The 23,923-nt window shown below is 39.1% G+C and overlaps 1 protein-coding gene across 1 annotated transcript in view; it reads right to left on the reverse strand.

Annotated features, from left to right (window-relative positions):
• COL14A1 (collagen type XIV alpha 1 chain) overlaps positions 1-23,923 on the reverse strand; it is a 248,155-nt gene that overhangs the window by 162,830 nt on the left and 61,402 nt on the right. The window contains exons 8-13 of the mRNA XM_042781791.1: positions 23,365-23,526; positions 20,891-21,036; positions 18,844-18,973; positions 15,834-15,979; positions 13,061-13,190; positions 9,410-9,549 (exon numbers count right to left, since the gene is read on the reverse strand). Of these exons, the coding sequence (XP_042637725.1) occupies positions 9,410-9,549; positions 13,061-13,190; positions 15,834-15,979; positions 18,844-18,973; positions 20,891-21,036; positions 23,365-23,526 (854 nt within the window). The remainder of the gene's footprint in view (positions 1-9,409; positions 9,550-13,060; positions 13,191-15,833; positions 15,980-18,843; positions 18,974-20,890; positions 21,037-23,364; positions 23,527-23,923) is intronic.

The raw sequence follows: 23,923 nt of genomic DNA on the forward strand, positions 1-23,923 counted from the left end.
AAGTGATGCCTGCATATTGCACAGAACCATCTGTAAACCAGGCACAAGTTTTCTCTTCCTCAGTCAACTGATCATAAGGAACTCCCCATGAGGCCATAGGTGCAGACCAGGAGAGGGAAGATAATATGACTGAAGTGGAGACCATAGGCATTTTGGCCACTTCCTCATGCAACTTACTTGTGCCTTCAGGTCCTGCTCGAGCCCAATCTCTGATACACCACTTCCATTTAATGATGGAGTGCTGCTGTGCACATCCAACTTTATGACTCTGTGGGTCAGACAACATCCAGTTCATGATGGGCAGCTCAGATCTCATGGAGATTTGGTGGTCCATGGTTAGGCATTCAGCCTCTATTAAAGCCCAGTAACAAGCTAAAACTGTTTCTCAAAACGAGAGTAGTTATTTGCAGAGGATGGCAGGGCTTTGCTCCAAAATCCCAAGGGTCTGCATTGTGATTCACCGATAGGGACCTGCCAAAGACTCCAAACAGCATCTCGATCTACTACAGACACTTCAAGCACCATTGGATCAGCCGGATCATATGGCTCAAGTAGCAGAGCAAGCTGCACGGCAGCCTGAACCTGTTGCAGAGCCTTCTGTTGTTCTGGGCCCCACTCAAAACTAGCAGCTTTCCGAGTCACTTGATAAACAGGCTGCAGCAACACACCCAAATGAGGGACATGTTGCCTCCAAAATCCAAAGAGACCCACCAGATATTGTTCATTCTTTTTAGTTGTAGGGGAAGCCAGATACAATAACTTATCCTTCACTTTAGTAGGAATATCTGACACGCCCCACACCATTAGACCCCTAGAAATTTCACTGAGGTGGAAGGTGCTTGAATTTTTGTTGGGTTAATTTGACAACTTCTAGCACGCATATGTCTCACCAATAAGTCTAGAGTCATCGATACTTCTTCTTTACTAGGTCCAATCAGCATAATGTCATAGATATAATGGACCAGTGTAATGTCTTGTGGAAGGGTAAGGTGATCAAGATCCCTACAGACTAAATTATTACATAGTGCTGGGAAGTTGATATACCCCTGAAGAAGGACTGTGAAAGTATACTGTTGGCCTTGCCAGCTGAAGGCAAACTGCTTCTGATGGTCCTTTGAAATTGGTATTGAGAAAAAGGCATTGGCCAGATCAATAGCAACATACCAAGTACCAGGAGATATACTAATTAGCTCAAGCAATAAAACCACATCAGGAATAGCAGCTGCAATTGGAGTCACCACCTGATTAAATTTATGATAATCTGCTGTCATTCTCCAAGATCCAGCTGTTTTTTGCACAAGGCAAAAGGTGAATTAAATGGGGATGTGGTGGGAATCACCACCCCTGCTTCCTTCAGGTCCTTGGTGGTAATCTCGGCAACCCCTCCAGGGATACAGTATTGCTTTTGGCTTACTATTTTTGTAGGTAGAGGCAGTTCTAATGGCTTCTGCTTGGCTTTTCCTACCATAATAATCCTTACTACACATGTCAGGGACCCAATATGGGAATTCTGCCAATTGCTAAGTATATCTATTCCAATTATGCATTCTGGAACTGGGGAAATCACTACTGGATGGATTCAGGGACCCACTGGACCCACTGTGAGATGCACCTTAGCTAAGACTCCATCACTAACTTGACTTCCATACACCCCCACTCTGACTGGTGGGCCACAATGACACTTTGGGTATCCTGGAATTAGTGTCAGTTCAGAGCCAGTGTCCAGTAATCCCCAAAAAGTCTGATTATTTCCTTTCCCCCGATGAACAGTCACTCTAGTTCAAGGCCTCAGATCTGTTTGGGGAAGGCTGGGAGAAAGATTGATATTATAAATTTTTGGCAATGTAGTGGAGTCCTTCCTCAAAGAAACCCGGCCTCCCCTTCATTCAAGAGGTTGTGAGTCTGTAAACTGACTCAAGTCTGGAAATGGATTGAGAGGCCATGACTCAATCTAGGCTGCTGCTGTTCACATGACCTAGAATTCTTCTGTCTATACAGATCAAGTAAATATTTAGTAGGTTTGCCATATATTTCACTACTAGGAACACCATGCACAAGTAGCCAATGCCATAATTCCACATGAGTCAGAGTATTCTGATTACTGTTCCGACTCTGCTATCCATTATGGTAACCACACCCACCTTGCCTTTGCTGATTAACTGCTGCCACTTGGCCCATAGTACCACAGGGTCCAATAAGGCCCATCATAGTTATGTGTCTTAGTTCTATTAGGGCAATTCCCACTGTCAAATCTGGCTTACATAAAATAGCAATCACAGCAGTCTTCAAGGATGCTGGAGCTCCCTTCACAAATTTATTCCTCATCATACTGTTGAAAGGCATGTCTTCTAGACTCTCCTTTCTGACTCTAGGAGTCTAATCTGATAAATACATTCTAACAGATCAATTTCCCTAAGTCTCTGGGCTTACACAAAGACAGGTCTGATACTTCAAGTTGACTTAAGGTAGGCCACCACATAATCCACGCTTCAGTAAACCAACCAAATGAACTATTCAATCCTTTCCTAACCTTTCAAGCTGAAACAATGAATGAAGAATCCCTACTCAGTGGGCCTAAATCAATAAACTCAGACTGATCCAATGTTACATTCCTTGCACCATTATCCCACACCCTCAGTAGCCATTCCCATACATATTCTCCAGGTTTCTGTCTGTACATGTTAGCAAAATCAAGCAGGTCTTTTTGGGTGTAGTGTACCTCCTCAGTCATACTTTGTATGTCACCTTTTTGGGGATCACTTGGACTTAACTTTAATTATAGGTCTTGCAGCAACAATGAGTGGTTGGGGCAGTTCCTAAGAACATTCAGGGATGTCTTCCATGGCCTCTGCCTCAGGCAATAACCCAGCAGGAACAGTTGGGTTAATCCCATCAGACTGAGGTGGAAGGATGATGGGTTTACAGTAATCCTTTCAGATGGGAGGGATTCAACAGAATTTATAGCCTCCACACCCTGATCTTCCTGACCATCTCCCCATATGTTCCCATTCCAGGTTTCAGGATCCCATTTTTCCCAATCAGTGCCCTCACTTTAACTTCAGACACCATTCTGGGTTGGTAATTTAATTGGCATTGTAATTCAGCCACCCTTACAATAAGACTCTGGGTTTGGTTTTTGCAATATGAGCTCTACGACTACGAGAAATAAGGCTTTCTTTCAGAGCACAACTGGGAACATTGAGGTCTTTTATGCGGTGATTAAACTTCAACATCCCTGAGCTCATCTTGCTCTTTCACCACTTTGTCTAGGCTAAGTAGGACCAACCAACCAGCTTCCTTATGCTCCTCATGCTGACAAAATTGCCGAAAAGTATCAAATATTCGATCACCCAGAGACTCACTTCTCAAAAGTACCTGATCTATTGTTGGTGTTATTTTGCATATTAATGTTGCCACCTCACACCACAGAAGCAGGGCCCTCTTTACTAATGGAGACAGGGTCACCAGTGCCTTGATGATTAATCAAATTGGAGAACCAATTTAGGAAGCCCATCCTTATGATTCTGTCTCTCTAGAACCACTCTCAGTACCAAATGTGTTAGACTGGACTCTCTAGAGAAGCAAAACCAGTAAAGCTTATATAGAGAGAGAGACAGAAGGAGAAATTTATCTTAGGAAAATGGTTCACACACTTATAGAAGCTGGCAAGTCCCAACTTCTTGAATCAAACGTCAAGCTGGAGGCTTTTTCTGATTCACGCAGCTGCAGGAGTTGAGGCGCTCAAGGTTGGCAGGCAGTATACTGGCTGTTGACTCCAATGAATGACGAATCCAAGATCTTCAGGCTGAAGGGTGGATTGTTCGCTCATAGACAGTTGCAGGCAGCACAACAGAATCCCGATCCACAGAAGAGTGTCTCTTTTCCCAGGATGTCCATAAATATATTGGAAGCAGGCCACATGCTTAGGGAAACTCCCTTTCAACAGATTGGCTGCTCAAACCATATACATCTGATCCCATCATTGGAACAACCCACATCGCAATTGCTTAAACCACACAGAATTGTGTCCCAGCCAAACTGACAAACAGCTCCAACTATTACCCTCATCTACAGTAAGGGCCAGTCCAGGGATCCTATCTGCATCCCTAAGGAGCCAACTTCAGGTTAAAATGAGAGTGCCAACCCTGGAGAACTAAGGAGCTTCCATTCCCATCCATTTGGAACACTGAACCACACTCTGCTGGAGAGAGGCCCAGTCAAGCTCACCCTTTCCAGCTTCCCACTGAGGTGCCAAACATGGGAGTAGAGTCATCTTGGAAGCTCTAGCTCATTTACTCTCCCAGATAAACGTCAGTTGCCCTGGCTGACACTATGTGGAACAAAGATAAGCTATCTTCACTAAGCCTACCCAAATTGCATAACCTTGGGTTGTTATTTTAAGCTACTACATTTTGGAGTGTGGGTTCACTAGAAAAATTTATTATCTTCTTCTGAATCAGGGCCTGATAACATTGTCAGTAATTCTTAGCACTTAGTGTTTAATCAAGCCTGGGCACCGTGTGCACATTTTCCAAGCAATAACTCACTGAATCCCTACCATGACCCTACTGAGCAGCTAATTATGATCCCTAGTTGGAAGATACAAAAAACGAGACTCTGAAAAGTTAAAGAACTCGGCCAAAGGAAAGCCAGCAATACCTAAAACTGAATCACAAATCTTTCAGACTCCAAGTCTCAAGCTCTTAAACACCATTTACAGGATGGCTTCATTATTTAACTCACAGAACAAACAAATCTACATTTAAAATATGAGCTCAAGATAGACTTTCCCAAACTATACTTGCATATTGCTATCCATTGTTTTGAACTGTAATGAACCAAACCCAGTGTACTGCCATCGAGTTGATTCCAACTCATAGTGACACTATGGGACAGAGTAGAACTGCCCCATAGAGTTTCCAAGGCTGTAATGTAAATCTTTATGGAAGCAGACTGCCTCATCTTTCTCCTGAGGAGCAGCTGGTGAGCTTGGACCATCAACCTTTTGCTTAGCACCCCAATGTTTTAACCACAGCACAACTAGAGCTCCTTGAATTGTAATAGCTAAGATTTATTGAGCATTCACTATGTGTCATGGGTTTTTATATACATCATCTTATTTAGCAATCACCTCCAAACCCTCTGAGGTTATAACAAGCATTTCATAAACAAGGAATCTGAAGCCCAAAGAACTATTAACTGGATGTGTAGTTTAGCCTTGACCTCATTTCAAATTTGTGACAAATAGGAATTTTGCAAAGATATCAAACAAACACACGAAAACACTTAAAATAAAAATTTCTTAGTATGCAAAAAGACTCCAAGGGGAAAACACACATCCATATTGTGAATATTTATCTTTAAGAAGATCCAGTTTATTTACTAAAGCAGTTCAATAATATTTTATGTTATTTCAGCATTGATGATTTTGTTTCATCCAATGATAACATTTAAATATCATTTAATTTTATTAAAGTTGTGATAAGTTTTAAGCTATTGGAACCAATTTTATTTGTTAGTACTTTTAAGATATAGGACAAGAATCTGAGAAAATGATAACCAATTGTTATGCAAGTATTTTGAGAATAATTAATATAATAGTCTAGCTAAAAACTTAACTTCAGCTGACTTTTGGGAGAAACATGGACAGTCCATGGTGAGCAGTGATAGACTTGGGCTCTGCTCAGTTCAGTTGCTGTGGCATCGCTGGCTGCCTCTCAGTCTCAACTGCAGCCTTTGCATTTATGAAAGTCAAATGGCAGCACTAAACTCCCTGTCATGTTCACACATTGCCCCTAGTCCTTTCACAGTGCATGCAATCTGATGGCTCCCTTGCTTAACTGACAAGTTATGCTTTCATGATAATTTGATTCTGTAAAGATTACATGAGTTGCTGCCTAAAGTGCTCAGAACAATGCCTGACATACCACACTAAGCACTCAACAGTGTTAGTCACTGTCATTATCACCATCAATGCAGACATCTGTTTAAGAACAATCTGTATGACATCAAACTGACAACAGCAACTGGAAAGATTAGATAGGAACCTTAGGGGCAGTGAGTTTGTGTTAATGGGGGAGAAACAACTCAAAAGGAGGGTGAGAATGGTTGCACCACTCCAAGAATGTAATCGATGTCATTGAAATGTATATAGAGAAATGGTTGGTGTATGTTTTGTTGTTTATATCCTCAACAACAAAATCAATAAAATTTAGAAACATAGACATTGTTTAAATGCCCTGTGCCATGTTTCCTCCTCTGGGTGTGGGGAGTAATGCAGGAAAGAGAGAGAAGGAAAAGGAAAGGAAGGAAAGAGCCAGAGTAGAAGAAAGAAACAGGAAAAGAGGGAAGAAGGGAGTTGGGGAGGATAAGGAAGTAGAGAAATATCAAGTGACTGAGTCTAAGGTGATAGCTTTTAAAATCAAATTTATTTGGGACATCAGAAAATTTATTTCAGAATGTTTTGGAGTAAAATTTCCTAAAAACCCAATACTGCATTATCTGTAAACAGAAGTTGAAATAAATAAAATTTAAGCAAAATCTAGTAGTAATATTCACCCTTAAAATGATATATTCCAAAATTAAGGGAAGTAGTATTTCAGCACTTGTCTGTTAGTTTGTCATACGATAGTAGCTTGTGTGTTGCTGTCATGCTAGAAGCTATGCCACTGGTATTCAAATACCAATAGGATCATCCATCATGGACAGGTTCAGTGAAGCTTCCAGACTAAGGCAGACTGAAAAAAAGGACCTAGTGATCTAGCTCTGAAAAAATGGCCAGAGAAAACCTTACGAATAGAAGCAGAACACTGTCTGATAGATGAGTCTCTCAGGTTGGAAGGCACTCAAAATGTGACGGGAAGAGTTACCTCCTCAAAATAGAGACAATCTTAATGACATGGATGGAGTAAAGCTTTTGGGACCTTCTTTTTCTGATGAGGTATGCCTCAAAATGAGAAAAAACAGTTGTAAAGATCCATTATTAATCTGAATGTAGAATGGACAAAGGATGAATCTAGGAAAACTGCAAGTCATCAAAAATGAAATGGAACACATATAGATGAATATCCTAGGCATGAATGAACTGAAATGGACTGGTATTGGCCATTTTGAATCACACAAACATAAGTCTATCATGATGGGAATGGCATCAAGGCAACAGCAACTAATGTTATAAAATGCATATAAATTGTTGAACGGAAAATTAATTTGCTCTGTAAACTTTCACTCAAACCACAATTTAGAAAAAAAAAAAGAACACACACAAACACACACACACACATCAGTCAAACCAAATGTTGTAAAACCCATAGTTGATGCAATTAACTCATATAAAATGTTCTCAGATTTTCATTCAGAGACCATTTATGAAGCATACTTTTCTAATTTCCCAGCACAATACAAATTAGAAATTGTAAGAAAACACTACCAAAAAGCACACGCACATTCCCAACAGATAGATTCATCTGGGATCATTTTATATAAAGGCAAATCGTTCAGAATACCAGAAGAAGGCACAGCTATAATTTATTATTATATCATACAATTAAGTGTGTAAATAAAATGGATATACATATGAAAACTTATTTTTGTTGTATTAAAAATTGTTTCCAAAGAAAGATGATTTATATAAACTAACACTGACCAGTAAATAGAGTTGTGTTATTTTGGTTGTTTAATGACCCAATGTATTAAAAGTGGTAAGATTCACATAATAGTAGAAATTCCCAGGGTCTCCTCCCCAGTCAGAAGGTAGAGCAGTTCTAGGCCTGGATTTCTTTGCAGCAGCAATCCGTAGCCACTAACACTGGAGGCCCCTTGGATGGAAACACCCTCTCATCAGTCCCCAGCACTCCCTAGCGTTGCTGTCTTTGACGCTAAGTATCCATCATCACTTATCATCAATCTTGAATTGTTGTTTGTCTTATAGCTAGTGGAGAATTTCCTGTGTATTCATGTCCCAAAGGTTGGACTACAAAATACAGCTAAGTGAGCCTCAGGTTTCAAGAAAAACAGTGTATTTCTCTCCTACACATTCAATGGCCTGCTTCATTCATTTACATTATCAAGCAGATAATCCTACACAGCTGAATTTGTAACCTTTATGAAAGTAGTTTGTCATTATTGGTGACAAAGAGAGACCTATCTAGATTGGTGGTTTGGGTTTTAATTGTGTTACTACTCCAAGCTCCTATTTTCAAAAACTAAGCATCTAGTCCAAAATATCCCAGCTTCATTAGAAAAATCTGTCCTCAGGATTTATGAAGGTGGTATAAAAGACGTATCCATTAAGACACGTTTCTATATCACTGGCAAATGGATAGAAGCTGTCCATCCATTACCTATGACCCATAGGAGGGTGCATTCTATAAAATACTCATTGGATTTAGTTGTAGGAAAGACTTTATGAAACTATTTGCTTTATTTTGTCAGAAAATATAAATGATGTAATCCAACATATCTCCCTCTTTATCATAGCTTCTTGGACCAAGATAAGGAAAAACTGAAAATAACTTTGCTATTATTTATCCTGTGAAACATATTCCCAAGGAAAGAATTTCTAAAAATATTAGACACTGTGTGCAAGGTATTTCATTGGTTTCATAATGTCTACGACTTGAAAGTGTTTTTGTTTTTTTGCATAAACTTGCATTCTTCATTTTTCAATTTAAGCTCATCTGACTAAGGGCCTTCAGATGCCAGCTTACCCAAAAGTGGAGGGACAAACTAGAAAAACTACACCATTACTTCTACAAAGACACATACATCTCCAGCCTCATCCTCCCATGATAGATGGCATCTTCAAAAAAATGACCACATTAATATATGTTTCCCATCCTACAGACTCCTTTGATAACATGACTGGCAAGCCCCCCACAAGAGGTGGGATTTGAGCTCCCCCCAGCCTTAAATCCAGGCAGGGGCTGGGATTTCTTACACCAATGGAGTACAGCAGAGCAGTTATCCTATGACTTCTAAGGCTGAATCATAAAAGGCAATACAGCCTTCTCCTTGCTCACTCTCTCTTTGGACACATGTCTTAGGCTCCTGAGCCAACAAGTAAAAAACACCCCCTGAGGCTTCCATGCTGGGTAGATCATGTAAAGAATCAACTTAGAGATCTAGAGAACTCTTCCAGCCTCCAGATTTTCCAGTCTTCCCAGGCCAGGCAAGTAAAGAAACCCTCAAGATGGTGCCAATTCCAACCACTATCTGCTTACAACCTCATGAATGAGCCCAAGTCAGAACTGTACAGCCAGGCCTCTCCTGCATTCTTGAGGCACAGAGTGTGAGAGATAAATGGTAACTGTTGGTTAAAGCCACTATGTCTTGGGATATTTGGTTAAGCAGCAATAGATAACTAACACATAACCAGTCAGAAAAATATACTTCATATGCTACCACTTACTTCATTGATTTCAGTCCCATCAGCATTGTTATACACAATTCGATAACCACTGATCTTCCTTGAGGTGGGGTCCCAACTTAATCGAGCACTGTTAGAGCCAACATTGGAGATTCTCAGGTTTCTTGGTGGACTTAAAGGCACTTTGCAGTAAATGGAATAGAAAAAAAGTTAAAAATTTAAATAACATATATGTAAGAAAGACAAGAAGCAACCACCTTGCCTTCTGAACTACTTACATATGAAAAATAACCAACCAGGGAATAACTTATAACCCTAAAATAACCAGTGAATTGTCTCACAAAAAATAAACAAAGTGCTCTAATAAAGAAAAAGAGATTTCTTTGTAGGGAACAAATAGTAGGAATAAGTTACACCTGCTTAAGAAAGAAAAAGATTTTGGTACATTTTCTGTGCCTTTTTTCTCCACTCAGAACTGTTGTTGTAACTTGATACAAATAGGTAAGCCGCTGGCTCAAAACCCGGACACCTGGAATCAAGTCTTAGCTATCCCACTCAACCACAGTGTGACACTGGCAAAGCCATTCTACTTCTCTGCTCCATGACTTCCCATGTGCAAATTGAGGGAGAAGCCCATTTGTCATCTCCACTTGGACATCCAGTAGGCATCTCCAACTTAACATGTCCCAACTGACTACTGAATCCATCCCCTCCTTCAATGCCCTCCTCCCTCAGTCTTTCCCTCTGAGTGAAGGGAAACTCCCTTCTTCTCATTGCTCAGGCTGAAAACCTTGGCATCATCCTGGATCCCTTCTTCTCTCACAGCCCACTTCCCACCCCTCAGTGATCCCTTCCTTGTATATTCACAATCTGATCACTTCTCTTGACCGCGCTGCTACCATCTTGGGAAGCCACTATTCCTTCGTGCCTTGAAAACCTTGCCATCGCCTCCAGCTGATGTCCCTGCTTCCATTTCTGCCCAATGCAGCTACTCTCAAGTGAACAGCCAGAGATCCTTTAAAAAATAAGGTCAGTTCACTCCTTGCACAGAACCTTCCAAATGTCTCCCCACATTCCTCAATGTAAATCACAGTCCTTACAATGGTCCATGAGGGCCTCCATACCCATCCCTCTGCCACCTTCTGACCCCTTTCTCCTACCACTCTCCCTTCACTCATACCATTCGCTGGCATCTTTTCTGGTCCTGGAACCAAGCATGTTGACACATAAGGCTTGTTACTGCTTTTGTCTCGAATGCTGTTCTCCCAAATAGCTACATGGCTCATGTCCTCACCTGTCGCAGGTGTCTGAATATATGCTACCTTCTCTGTAAGGCTTTACATGATCACCTTATTTAAGATAATTCTTCCATCGCAACATCACCTATTTTCCTTCCCACCTTATTTTTTACATTGCACATTTATTGGTTTATTATCTCTCCTCCAATATATTATAATCTCAGGAATTGGGGAATTTGGCTCAATTTTGTTCCCTGCTTTATCCCTAACATACCACGTATTCAAAAAATATATGTTGAATGAATGGGTAATTACCTGCCCTGGATAAATCATAGGATATTTGTGAAACTAATTTACAAATAAACAAACAAACATAAACACAACACTTTGGTGTTGTATTGAAATTATTTAAAGAGGTGTCGGTATTTCTACAGATTCCTAACTATCAATTTCATAGTCTTTTGGAAAAGCTTCAAGGACCCCCTTCTGATTCAATGGATTAAAAATATCAATAATCCTTGAAAGTATCACTAGCCTTTACAAATTTATAAGAATTAATGTTAACATTTATTGAGTGCTTTCCAGGAGTCTGGCACATAACAGAGATTATTTTATTAAATCCTTTCATTAATTAGACTTTAAAGATAGAATTACAATTATCACCATAATACAGATCTCCAGAAAGGTGATAACTGTAATCCTAATTTCAAAGACTAATTAATGGAAGGATTTAATGAGGCTTAGAAATATTACGTAGCTTAGCCAAGGTCACATAGTAACAGCAAAAGAGCAGTTAGAATTGAACTGAGGCAACTGATTCCAGTGTTTGTGATGTTAACCAGTGTGCTAAACTTTCTCTGTCTTTATTTCTCTCTCTCTCTCCATCCACAAAGATGCACATGCATGTGCACGTACACACACACACAAGTTCAACTAAATCCTTGTACAGCAAGCAGAGCCAAAACTATAAAGATCAGTAATGATAATTATTAGCCACAACCATGAAGCATGATGGCCAATACTTTTCATTAATTCAACACATATTGATTCTTTGATAATAAAGGGCTTGTAGGACTTAGTGACCTTGTTAATACTTAAAGGTCAGAGGGAACACGTAGAAGAAAGAAAAGCAAAATAATTAGTGTTACACACACTTACCTCTACATTTTGTGAAGCTGAGTTAAATCTGGCAATAAGTAGAACAATGTCCAGCTAGTTTCCTTTGTGCATAAAAATGTCAGTCTCAGGACAGTACCCATGACATCTTTTTTAATCAACTACTAAAGACCCAGGACTATTTTTTAGAAACATAAAAAGCAGTGAACATTCTGAGTCTAAGTCAGATGGCCAGTTGGGAAATCAAACTTCTTTCAAATCAACAGAGTCCCCAAAGTCACCAAGTCAAGAGGGATGTAAGACACTAGCCCCATTCCTTTCTTTCCTTCCTCAGCCTTGGACTCTCAGTTTTTGTTCGTCTGTTGCTTTAATCACTTTGCTCATTCTCTGAAGAGTAAGAGCAACACAGCCTCCACTAAGAAAGGATAGATGGGGCACTTCTTTCCTTATCATTAAACATGTACTAAACATGTACATGTTTAACATGTATTAAACATGTGTAACTTCCCAAGTAGAATCTTAGAGACAAAGGCACTGCAGAATGTCTACTACTCACTTCCCAGCAAACTCCAAGGGTCAAAAGCCAAAGCAAGACCCTCAAGTTTCCCTGTACTTTCTTTTGCTTCAAAAAGCCATAAACAGAGTCACGTTTTTAATGATATGTGACAAGAATTGTTAGTATGCTCCAGTAGCATTGTGTCCACATCATATTTGATGAAAAAATAAAGATGAATATATATATTTCATGAAAGAATTATGAATTCTTTACATTTATCTCAAACTAGACTTGCCAACAAAAATTATACTCAATTCAAAACAAAATTAATTATAGTAATAATCATGGTCTCAGATAAGAAGGACAGCAAAGATTTTTAGAAAAAAAGTTTGTAAATTTGATATAAATCATGGGGAAAAAGAGTGAGCCATTATACGCTAAGTGCTTTCACATATGCTACTGTATTTACTCTTATATCAACTACATGATGTAAGATTATTTTTCTTACTTTTGCAGATTCAAAACAGTTGCATACCTTGCCCATGGTCACCCAGCTAAAATACAACTGAGCTGGGATTTGAACCTGGCTACTCTGACTCAAAGCCAATACTGTTGTCCAATATTCTGCCTTAGCATTTGGATTTAGACAGAGGATTAATTATCTAGAGGAATCATCTATGAAGCTGAAGTTCAGTTCTAGTTCATACATTTACTTTACCAAAATAAGATAGGCTTTTTCTTAAGTTACAATCAGCTCTTAAGAAGGTAGTATTTCCAATTAAGAATCTCAACACTTATTGGGCTGTTGTTACAGCATTTCATCTGAATGACTCAACTACTCACATGTTGTTTCTTGTCCTGTAACCGGATCACTGGCCTCTTCTCCAAACATGGCATAAATGGTGACTGTATATTCCGTATTGGGCAGCAACCCCCGCAATTCAATATCTGTGTAGGTTTCTCCAATTCTCATCTGAAGAGAACACACTCATCAGATCATTTGCCAATGTTTATTATTAATGTTGAACAGACTGGAACTGAGTAACAGGGAGCTTTGTGGAATAAGACAAGGTGTCTCCTCACAATCTCTTCATCATAACCTTCTCAATTGCCTCATGCCGTTGTAAATTAGGAACAGATACTATGGACCCAGATAAAACTGAACATACTCTCACATGCCATTTAGGGTAACTCTTTACATCTGGACAAATGGCAACTGCAGCCTGAATAACAAGATCAAGCACATGGTACCCAAAAGAGTGCGGGTGAAATTGAATGAGAAATGTTCTCTAGAAAGAGTGTGAGCTCCAGGCCAACATGCTTGAGGCAAGCCACATGGGCCTCTGTCACCGCTTGTCTCATTCTTACCCGTGCCCTGGCTGGATGCCTGCCTGGTCTTTGTCTCAAGCCTAACTGAGCTGGACCAGCTGGGCTGCCCCATTCAACAAGGAGGCCTGTCTAGCAGACTGAAAGCCCCTTGCTGTATTCAGAAGAGACAAACTCATTTTGATGCCCAACTTGGCAGCTCACTTTTTGATTCTGGGATAACTTCACTGACCCTGGCATCAGTCAAACTAGCTAATATTCTGTGTTGTGCGAAAAGTAATAGGATAGTTTATGTTTTGAAAAGAAGAAAAAAAAAAAGTCTCTATAGATAGTCACACAATGGCTGGTGTTATTTTTAAGTTAATTTTTCAAAAAAAAAAAGAATTTGAAATATGTCAACATATATAAATGCATAGATAATAATATAATATACCCTGATGCACCTACCACTCAGAAGTAATAAATAGTCACTATTTTGCCATATTGATTTCTGATGTTCTTTTGAAAAAAGAATATATTTGGGTAACACAGATGTCCTTTCTCAATCTTTCTCCACCTTGATGTTGACGTGTAACCCACTTACCAATTTTTCTAACGTGTTGGGTACCAACTTTTTTACCTCACTCTTTCCTAGTGAGGTTGAACATCTCTCTAGCATCCTTTTTTAAGCCTCTCACCTGCCAAAATAATTCAGATAAACATGAAATCCAAAGGGGTAAAAGCTGTCTAAACTCTGGAAATAAAAGGATGTATGTGGCCAATTTTCTGTTCTTTACCTCAAATTAATCATATTTTTAGCCCTAAAGACTTCTGTCATTAAGTGGCAGGTTTCTGGCAGCTTTTCAGAACCAAGTTCCAATTCTGCCTTGTTCATCCATTCCACCTGCCTGGTCAAAGCATTTCCAAGTGTCACAGATATATTCTCCTTAATCCTTAACTGTCTACATTTTAGCAACTGCCTCTAGAAATTGAAAGTCAGAACTAAATCATTTGATGCAGTATGTGAAATAATGCAAAAAAAATTAACATATATTTATCTACATCTCAAATTAGTAAAAAATTAAAATTGTGTGTGGGGGAAAACAGTCACTCATGCAATACATATAGTGGTATAAATTATAAGAATTTTCTTTAGCCAATTGGAAATATCTAGTATAAGCTTTAATAATTTGCACAACCTTTGAAAAAAAAACTCCATTTCAAGGAATTTACCCTAATAGGCAGGTGACCATGCAATGATGCATAATTAAAAATATTCACAATGACATTATCAGTATAGCAAACCACCCAGTAACATGGAATTAATTAAACATACAATTATGATAGAAGCCAACAAGAGTACTCCACAGGCATTAAAAATGACTATATAGAAAATTGTTTAAGGACATAGAAAAATATTCACAATGAACTTAATGAAAACAGCAGGCTACAAAATAATATTATAGTAATCACCCCATTGGTTGTATTAAAATGCACTGAAGAATTGGATGGTGCCTGGTTATCATTACTGAGCATTTTCCTCAAAGATTCTATGTAAGAATCTTAAACAAAAGGGAGAAAATGCAGAACAGAATTTTAAGTTCTCATGGAATCAAGACTTTCTGGAGCCACAGAGGCTGGATGAACAACTGAAACTATTGCCCTGAGATCGTCTTTAACTCTTAAACCAAAAATAATCCCTAAAGTCTTCAAAAAATCAAGCAATAGTTTAGCTTAGCTAGTAAAAACATCTGCTTTGAGTATTCTGCTTTTTTTAAGAACTATCCATATGGCATCAAATTGACAACAGCAACTCGAAAGATCAGACAGGAACCTTAGAGGACAGTGTGTTTGTGGTAATGAGGGAGGATCGACTCAAAAAAGGAAGGTGAGGATGGCTACACAATCAAAGAACATAATCAGTGTCACTGAACGGTACTATAGAAATGGTTGAACTGATGTATGTTTTGCTGTGTATATTCTCAGAAAAACAACAAAATACATAATTCTTAAAATTTATTTTTAAAAATAAAAAAAGCTGTTAAATAAATATTACCAATGGTTATCACTAGGTGCTGGGATTGTTGTTGTTGTTATGAGCCGTCGAGTCAGACCCGACTCATAGCGACCCCTCCTTGGGTTTCCAAGGAGCTATCACTACGGAAGTAGGTTGCCAATCAAGTGTTTTTTCGGTTTGGGTTTTTTCCAATTGCTTATCTGAATTTTCTAAATTTCACATATTGAATTGTTATAGTAAAATTATGTGAAGGAAGTCAAGGACTCTAGGCTCCAGTGCACAGTGGATGGTTACCTCCTTTTCATCCCCAGCCAGACCCTCGGTGAGAGGCGCGTAGAGGATCAAGTACCCTGATGCCCCAGCCACTGCGTTCCACTTGACCCGCATACTGTTCTCTGTCACATCATAAAGTTCAAGGTCGGCAGCCATGGGTAATGCAACTGCAAGAGGAAATTTTCTTTTAAATGTTCAGCTATTTATAAATGTGCTTGTGTATTTCAAAGTATCCATGTACCAGTGTTTACAAAGTGAGCATGGTTTACTGCTCAGATAATGTTCCTACTTAAATCTGGTCACATAAATCACAAAAGGCTTGCTGGGAGGGTAAACTTGGTGAATGCTTTGAAACCAGGGACGGCCTCTTGTAGTTTTCTTAGATCCCACTACAGTGATGGACATGGTTCTCTGGGAGTCAGTCAAGGGCAGGGACACTACACCACCCATGAGAAGTACAGAATCTGGCATGTGGCAGCCATTAAAAATGCCTTTTGGGTCATTTACTCAATGACAGAATGTGTGGCTGGATGAACAAATGCGTGGATGAAACGCTGAGAATGAGTTAGAATGCTCATTGACACATTTAATCAGTAGTGGGGCATGACTAAGTCAGCATCAAACGGAAAGTGGAATAATCAAGAAATAAGTTGGGCCAGACTTGAGGGGAAGAACAATGGGATTGAGGAGGAAAAAAAAAAAAAATTCCTGAAGGCAGGGATTATATCTGAAATCTTCTTGCAAAGCTGGGGTTGTAACAATAGCCTCACAGGTTTTCACCAGGGCTAAAGCCAACAATCTACTGAGAAAGTAGACTGTGCCCAGCAGTTGTCAAGCAGTAAGCAATGGTAGCTGCTGCTGGGAATTTTTTACATTGTTGCTGTTCAACCAGAAGGCAGAGTTTTTGTTCATCTTTACATAGTGTCCAGTACACCATAGGAACTGAATTTATATTATATATTTATATTTATATATAAAATTTATATTTTAAATGACTGAATGAGTATTTGTGATGTTTTAAAATTATCTTGTCCTGTGTGTGTATGTGTTGCAATATGTGTATTATCATGAGCATGCCCAGATAAGGAAGTATTAGTATCCAGAAATTTGTCTTAATTGCAATGATAAGAATAATGAACACAGAATACCGAACATAGATGTAACATAATTTCCACAAACTGAAATTCTATTGGGTAGGAAGCTACAAAGCTCCTTGACAACTTCCATGGATAGATTTTCAAAAATCTTTAGTTATATTATGATCTTTATTTTCATGCTCCAGAAATCTACTGGGCTTTCTTGACACTTCCCTCGCTATTTAAATCTCTCTTGAGCCCACCCGCTTCTCTTTGCCTCCCTACTGCCAGTCTGGTCCTTGGCAGCACCGTCTTTACCTGGTCCTCTGCAACAGCCTCCTAACTGCTCTCATTCTACCCACTCTTGCTACCTCCCACTACGTTACATAAATGCTGATCTGGTGATCTTTCAAAAAAGGAAATCTATTTCAATGGCTTATAGGTGCCATGGAGTTGATTCTGACTCATAGTAACCCTATGAAACACAGTAGAATTCCCCATAGGGCTTTCTAGGTGTCATAGGGTTTTTGTAATCTTTAAAGTAGAGAATTGTCAGGTCTTTCTCCCATGGACCTGCTGGGAGGGTTCAAACCACCAACATTTCAGTTAGCAGCCAACCACTTAACTGTTGCATCACCAGGGCACCTTCCAAAGAAACAAAACCCACTGCCACTGAGTCTATTCTGACTCATAGCAACTCTTTAGAACAGAGCAGAACTTTCCAATAGATGAAAATCTTTACAGAAGCAGATTGCCACATCTTTCTCCCATACAGCAGCTGGTGGTTCAAACCACTAATCTTTTGGTTAGCAGTCAAATGGTTTAACCACCACACCACCAGAGCTCCTCAGAGTTCATTAGTCCTCTTAAAAGCCATCAGCATTTTACCATTACACATGGAGATAACAAAATCCTCCACATGGCCTACACCCTGCCTAACATGCCTACCTCTCCACCCTCATTGCACCACTCTCCTCTTCCCTTCACTTTCTGGAAGCCTAATCAGGTGCCCTTCTGTTAATTACTCAAGTTTGCCATGCTTCTGCTCTATGTGTTGCCTCCTTTACTTGGAAGACTCTCCATGGACCCTCCCCAAACACCCTCACACATTCTCCTGCCCCTGATTTAATTAGTTAAAACTCATCCATCATTATACACTGAGAAAATAATGAAAAAACAACAACAACAACCTCCACTTACTGAACGCTTCCTATGTTGTTAGGTGCCGTCAAATCAATTCTGACTCACAGTGACCCTATGGCCAACAGAACAAAACACTGCCCTGTCCTGTGTCATCCTCAAACCTTGCTGTACTTGAGCCCATCGTTGCCACCACTGTGTCAATCCATCTCATTGAGGGTCTTCCCCTTTTCCCTGCTATATTCTCTCACATCACTATTTGGTCTTCTTTTCAGAATACACATCAAAGACTGTAACTGTATGCGGCCCCATTATACACTACCATGCATGCTGGAGCAGTGTCCTCACTCCTCTCCATTATGATGGAATGTGCAAAGTCAGGGTTCGGTACCAAAATGCACAAACTCCAGTTAACACGGTGCCGTGACAAGTGAGGACCACCTGGATTTATTTTTTTTGACTTTTGTAACATTCATTTTCCACTTGGCAATGGGATACATGTGTAACTAGCACAGTGCTTGGCTCATAATAGGTTTTTACTACATATTCATTTAATAAATGAATATACTTTGAACCTTTTGCCACAGATGTTGCTCTCTCCTAATCTTGTCAGAGTTTTCTAACTCCCTCTCAAGACGTAGCACCTTAAAATGTCTGCCATAGCACAGACCCAGTACTATGTAGGGCATGACAACTATTTTCTATTAATTTGATTCAGTATGCCTATCAATGCTGCCCACACAGAATTCCAACTTAAAGGAAAAAGGTCACCTAGGCCATGCCACACAAAAGTGGAAGTGGGATAGAATACATACGTGTAGTTTCTCTTCCACGGAGGCCTTCACTAGCGGTGTGGGGATATATTGCGAAGACCGCTATCTGATATTCAGTCAAAGACATCAAGTTTTTCAACACCGTGGAAGATACACTACCATCCACCACCACCTGTTTAAAGAATAAGAGTTCAAAGAATGAGAGCATGGAATTTTATACTTGCAGTATTGAAATCAAGAAGTAAAAATATCTGGAACAAGAACCTTTTATTAAATATTTTCTTATTTGTGCTACATCCTCTTTACTACATGGTGCCATGGTGGTCAATTCTCCTTGAATTCCCACATGAAGTGGCGCTCCTATTATGGAAAGTGTCCAAAAGTCCCTTATTAATACTTATCTAATGGAAATTGTGCCATTCGTGAGTCAATTATTACCCTATTCACATCCACTTAATAGTAGATACGTGATTTTGTTCCATGGAGCTTTGGAAAGCAGTTTAAAGATTTATTAGTCATGAAAAGATAGAACCATTGGAAGCACTCTGTTTTTTTGTTTTTCAGTCCAGATGATTTAAAATTCTATGATCTACTTGTCTAACACTTTCAAAAAAACATAAATCATGCCATAATACAGGAAAAGTTGTGAAACACACTGAGGTCAATCAGAGGTTAGAACAATAAAAAGAAAGGGAAATGTCATCATGTTTTATCATAGTTCCTCTGAATTTCTGTATCAAAGGTAGGAAACAAGAGTGATCCAGTCATCTGGCAACAAGCATCCTCATGTAGGTTGGCCAACTCATGAGCAAGGCCAGCCACAGCTGCCTTATCGTGGCTGCTCCATCGCACTGTTGCCCACAAATGTTCAAGAAACTCCAAACCCTGGAGGACTAGATTACGTGATCACATAATTTGAAAAACACAGACTTTATTAAGGCAGAAATCCCAGAGTATACCAAAGAAAAGGGAATGTATGAACAGCAAAAGAGAGTCCTGGTCAGTTAAAAATCATTAATTTAAAAAGTGAAAAAAAGAAACGGAGACCTGGACCAATTTTGAGGGAATCTGATGGACAGGTAAGAAGAAAAGGTGTAAAGACACAGCCCGAGAGACAGGAGAACAGCAGACCCACAGAAACGCTTCTGGCAGAATAACCTTTTTGTATGTAAATGACTCTCTTGTTCTCACTATTCCAGAAGACTTGAGAGAATGAAAAGAACTGCTTAAAAATATTGTCTCCTTATTACTGTGTCTAAGGAGACCTGGTGGTACAGTGGTTAAAGCACTCGGTTGCTAAGTGAAAAGTTGGCAGTTCAAACCGACCAGCTGTTCCATGGGAGAAAGATGTGGCAGTCTGATGACATAAAGATTACAGCCTTCAAAACCCTATGAGGCAGTTCTACTCTGCCTTACAGGGTCACTTTCATAGATTAAATTGTGTCCCCAAAAAATATATGTTAACTTGGCTAGGTTATAATTCCCAGAATTGTGTGATTATCCTCCATTTTGTGACATCATTTAATTATCCGGTTTTGTCATCTGAATTAATTATCTTCCATCTTGTGACCTAATTATCCTATGTGTTATAAACCCTAACCTCTATAATGCTTATGAGGCAAATTAGAGGCGGGTTTCTTAATGAGAGGATACACTCTATAGGATTAGGTTGTATCTGGAGTCAATGTCTTTTGAGATATGAAAGAGATTAAAGAAGCGAGCAGAATCAGGGTCCCTCAGTACCATCAAAAAAGAAAAGCCAGGAGCAGAGTACATCCTTTGGATACAGGGTCCCTGCCCTGAGAACCTCCCAGACCCAAGGGAAGACTGATGAAGACACATGGAAATCTCCAAGGAACTCGGGCACCATCGATGTTGAAAGGAAACAAGGACCTTCCCCAGAGCTAACGGAGACAGAAACCTCCATCTGGAGTTGGTGCTCTGAATTCCGACTTCTAGCCTCATAAACTGTAAGAGAATGAATTTCTCTGTGTTAAAGCCATCCCCTGTGGTATTTCTGTGAAAGCAGCACGAGATCACTGAGACAGGCACTATGAGGCAGAAACAACTTGACAGCAACAGGCATTACCTCGTCTGGTTTTCCACCCCTGGTCGGATAGTACACTACTCTGTATTTTTCCACGTTTCCTGGGGCATGAGTCCAGTTAACCACAAAGCTTCTGGCAGTGACTTCAGAAGTAATCAGCTCCATAGGTGGCCCAACGGTGGCAAGGGCTGAGGCTAAATAAAAAATAAACAAATAGAATAATCCTCTTCCCCAAAGTTATTCTTGAATCTAGGAAATCCCATCAGTCAGAAGTGACTACTGACATTGTGCTGCTTCTAAGACTGTTATCTCTAGATAAGTTGACTTATTACTAGAATGACTTCTTCCTCAACAAGTTGTTCATTCTTGCATTTGTTCATTCAAACCACTAAGTGTCTGTTAGATACCTGGTAATATGCTAGGTTCCAAGGATACAAACTTAAATAAAACATAATCTCTGATGCAAGAAAATTCCATAGATGAAGATATTGCTATAGTACAATGTAATCCAACATTAATTATGTACATTATATATAAAGGTATGCTTATAGGCTATTTATATCATTTAATTCCCAATATTACTATAATTGTCCCCATTTTCTTGGTGAGAAAACCAAGGCATAATGAAGTTAAGCAGCAGAGCTAAGATTGATGTCCAGGCACATCTTGACAACAGAGCCTGTGTTTTTAAGCATCAGAGGACAACCTCTATAGTGAAGACATCAATACAACAAATCGCCAATAAGTGAAAAAAAGAACTGATATATTGAATGTCTGCTATGAGTTAGATACTACATAAGCACTTCGTGTGTGTCACATACATGTTAAAGCAAATGACTCCATGAAGATTTGAGACAGATGGACATCTGAGATGAAATAAAATGTATGTACATAAATAATTCCCAAAAGATATCTGACAAAAGAGCAAAGCAATTCAATGGAGAAAACACAGTCTTTTCAACAAATGGAAACAGAGCAAGTGGCCATCCATAGGCAAGATACAAACCTTGAACTAAACTTCAAAGCTTCTACAAAAATTAACTCAAAATGGATCATGGATGACATGTAAAACATGAAACTATGAAACATTTAGAAAAAACATCAGAGAAAACTGTCAACATGTGGGGCCAGGCAAAGAGTTCTTAGACATGGCACCAGAAACATTATCTATAAAATAAAAAAATCATAAGTCAGACTTCATCAAAATTTTTAAATTTTGTCCTACTTAAATCTTAATAGGATGAAAAAACAAACTACAGACTGGGAGAAAATATCTGCAAATCACATATCCAACAAAATATTAGTATCTGGGGGATGAATTTAAAAAAAAAAAAAAACTCAACAGTAAAAAGAAAAACAAGGAAACAATAGCAAAAACCCAAATGGAAGTGAACATTCCACCAAAGAAGATATACACATAGCAATTAAACACATGAAAAAAAGTTAAACATCATTAGCCACCAGGAAATGCAAATTAAACCACAGTGTGATACCACCACCTATCAGAATAGCTAAAACAAAAAAGACTAACAATAGTAAATGTTGGCAAGGATGCATAGAAACTGGATGACTCATCCATTGCTGGTGGAATTGTCAAATAATACAGCCAATCTGGACAACAGTTTGGAAGCTTCCTAAGAAACTAAACATGCAACTTTCATATGATGCAACAATTCCACTTCTGAGTCCCTTCCTGAGAAACAGGACCAAAAAAAACTCATACCAAAACTTGTGTACAGATGTTCATAGCAGCTTTCTTTCCAAATAGGATACAACCCAGATGTTCTTCAAGGGTTGAATGGTTAAATAAATTGTGGTATATTCATACTCAAGAATACTACATAGCAATAAAAAGGAATGACACAAAAACTTGGATGAGTTTCTAGGAAATTATCCTGAAATTAAAAAGCCAATCTCAAAAGATTACAAATTGCATGATTCCATGTATGTATGTGACATTTTTGAAATGAAAGAATGATAGAAATGGAGAACACATTAATGGTCATCAGGGGTTAAGAAGAGAGCAGTAAGAGCAAAGTGCTTGTGATGTATGGTATTTGCCTATGGAGGGCTACAACAAGATTCTGCCAGTGGTGGCAATGTGCTGTCTCTTGACTGTATCAGTTCAATATCCTGGTTGTGATACTGTAGTACCATAGTTTTGCATGATGCCACCATTGGGGGAAGCAGGTTAAAGTATAGACAGTATCTCTCTATATTATCTCTGGTATATGTATGTGAGTCTACAGTGAACTCAATATTAAAAGTTTAATTTAAAAAAAAAAAAAGATGCTCTAAATGTAACATCACAGAGAAAATCATCTGATGTTTCCCTCTCACCCACAAAGCCTGCCCATATACTGCATTTTCTATAGTGATGATCAGGTGTTAGGGGACTGAAAGATTCGATTCAGAAGGCAACATGAAAAACACCAAAAACTTCCATAACCATGAGAGACTTCTGTGCAGGTGCTATCTCCCTCCACCAAACCAGCACTCTGTGTTATGGGTTTTACCTTTCATTTCCTTGTCCTGTTCTTCTACTCTGGAGCAGACAGTCCTGGTCAAGCTCTCCACAACAGTGTGCATCAGGTCAAATTCAGCAACGTTGTACACATGAGTGCTGTCAGGCTCAGAGGCAATCTCCTGCAGCTCACTCAAGTCTGCGTTCTTCACCCCTTGCATTCAAGACAAGAGGACAGAGCTCATGATGTTCACGCTCCATTCGAAGGGCACCTGCATGGGCCTGACCTGACCCAAGCCAGCCAGCCTCCACTAAAGTGTCAGGTTGGATCATTTCATAAAAGCCTCCTTCAAAATCATTTTAGGATTAGATCTTAATTTTTGTTTAGTACATCCTGACAGGAAGATGGCTTTTAAAACCAACTCCTAACTGTCATAATTATTGCAGAAGCAATAGTTACCATTAAACCAGTAATCTAAACTATAAAAGCTTCAGTTTTAAATTTCTGTAAAATAAGTTTACTTAAGTTGAGATACACCTAGGAAAAAATATATAAAATATGTTTACTTAAACTGAGAAACTTTTAGGAAAATAAAATATGTACTTCCTTA

The sequence above is a fragment of the Orycteropus afer genome, unplaced genomic scaffold (genome assembly GCF_000298275.1).
Source record: "Orycteropus afer afer isolate SDZICR_OR568_19922 unplaced genomic scaffold, OryAfe1.0 scaffold00173, whole genome shotgun sequence".
Lineage (NCBI taxonomy): Eukaryota > Metazoa > Chordata > Mammalia > Tubulidentata > Orycteropodidae > Orycteropus > Orycteropus afer.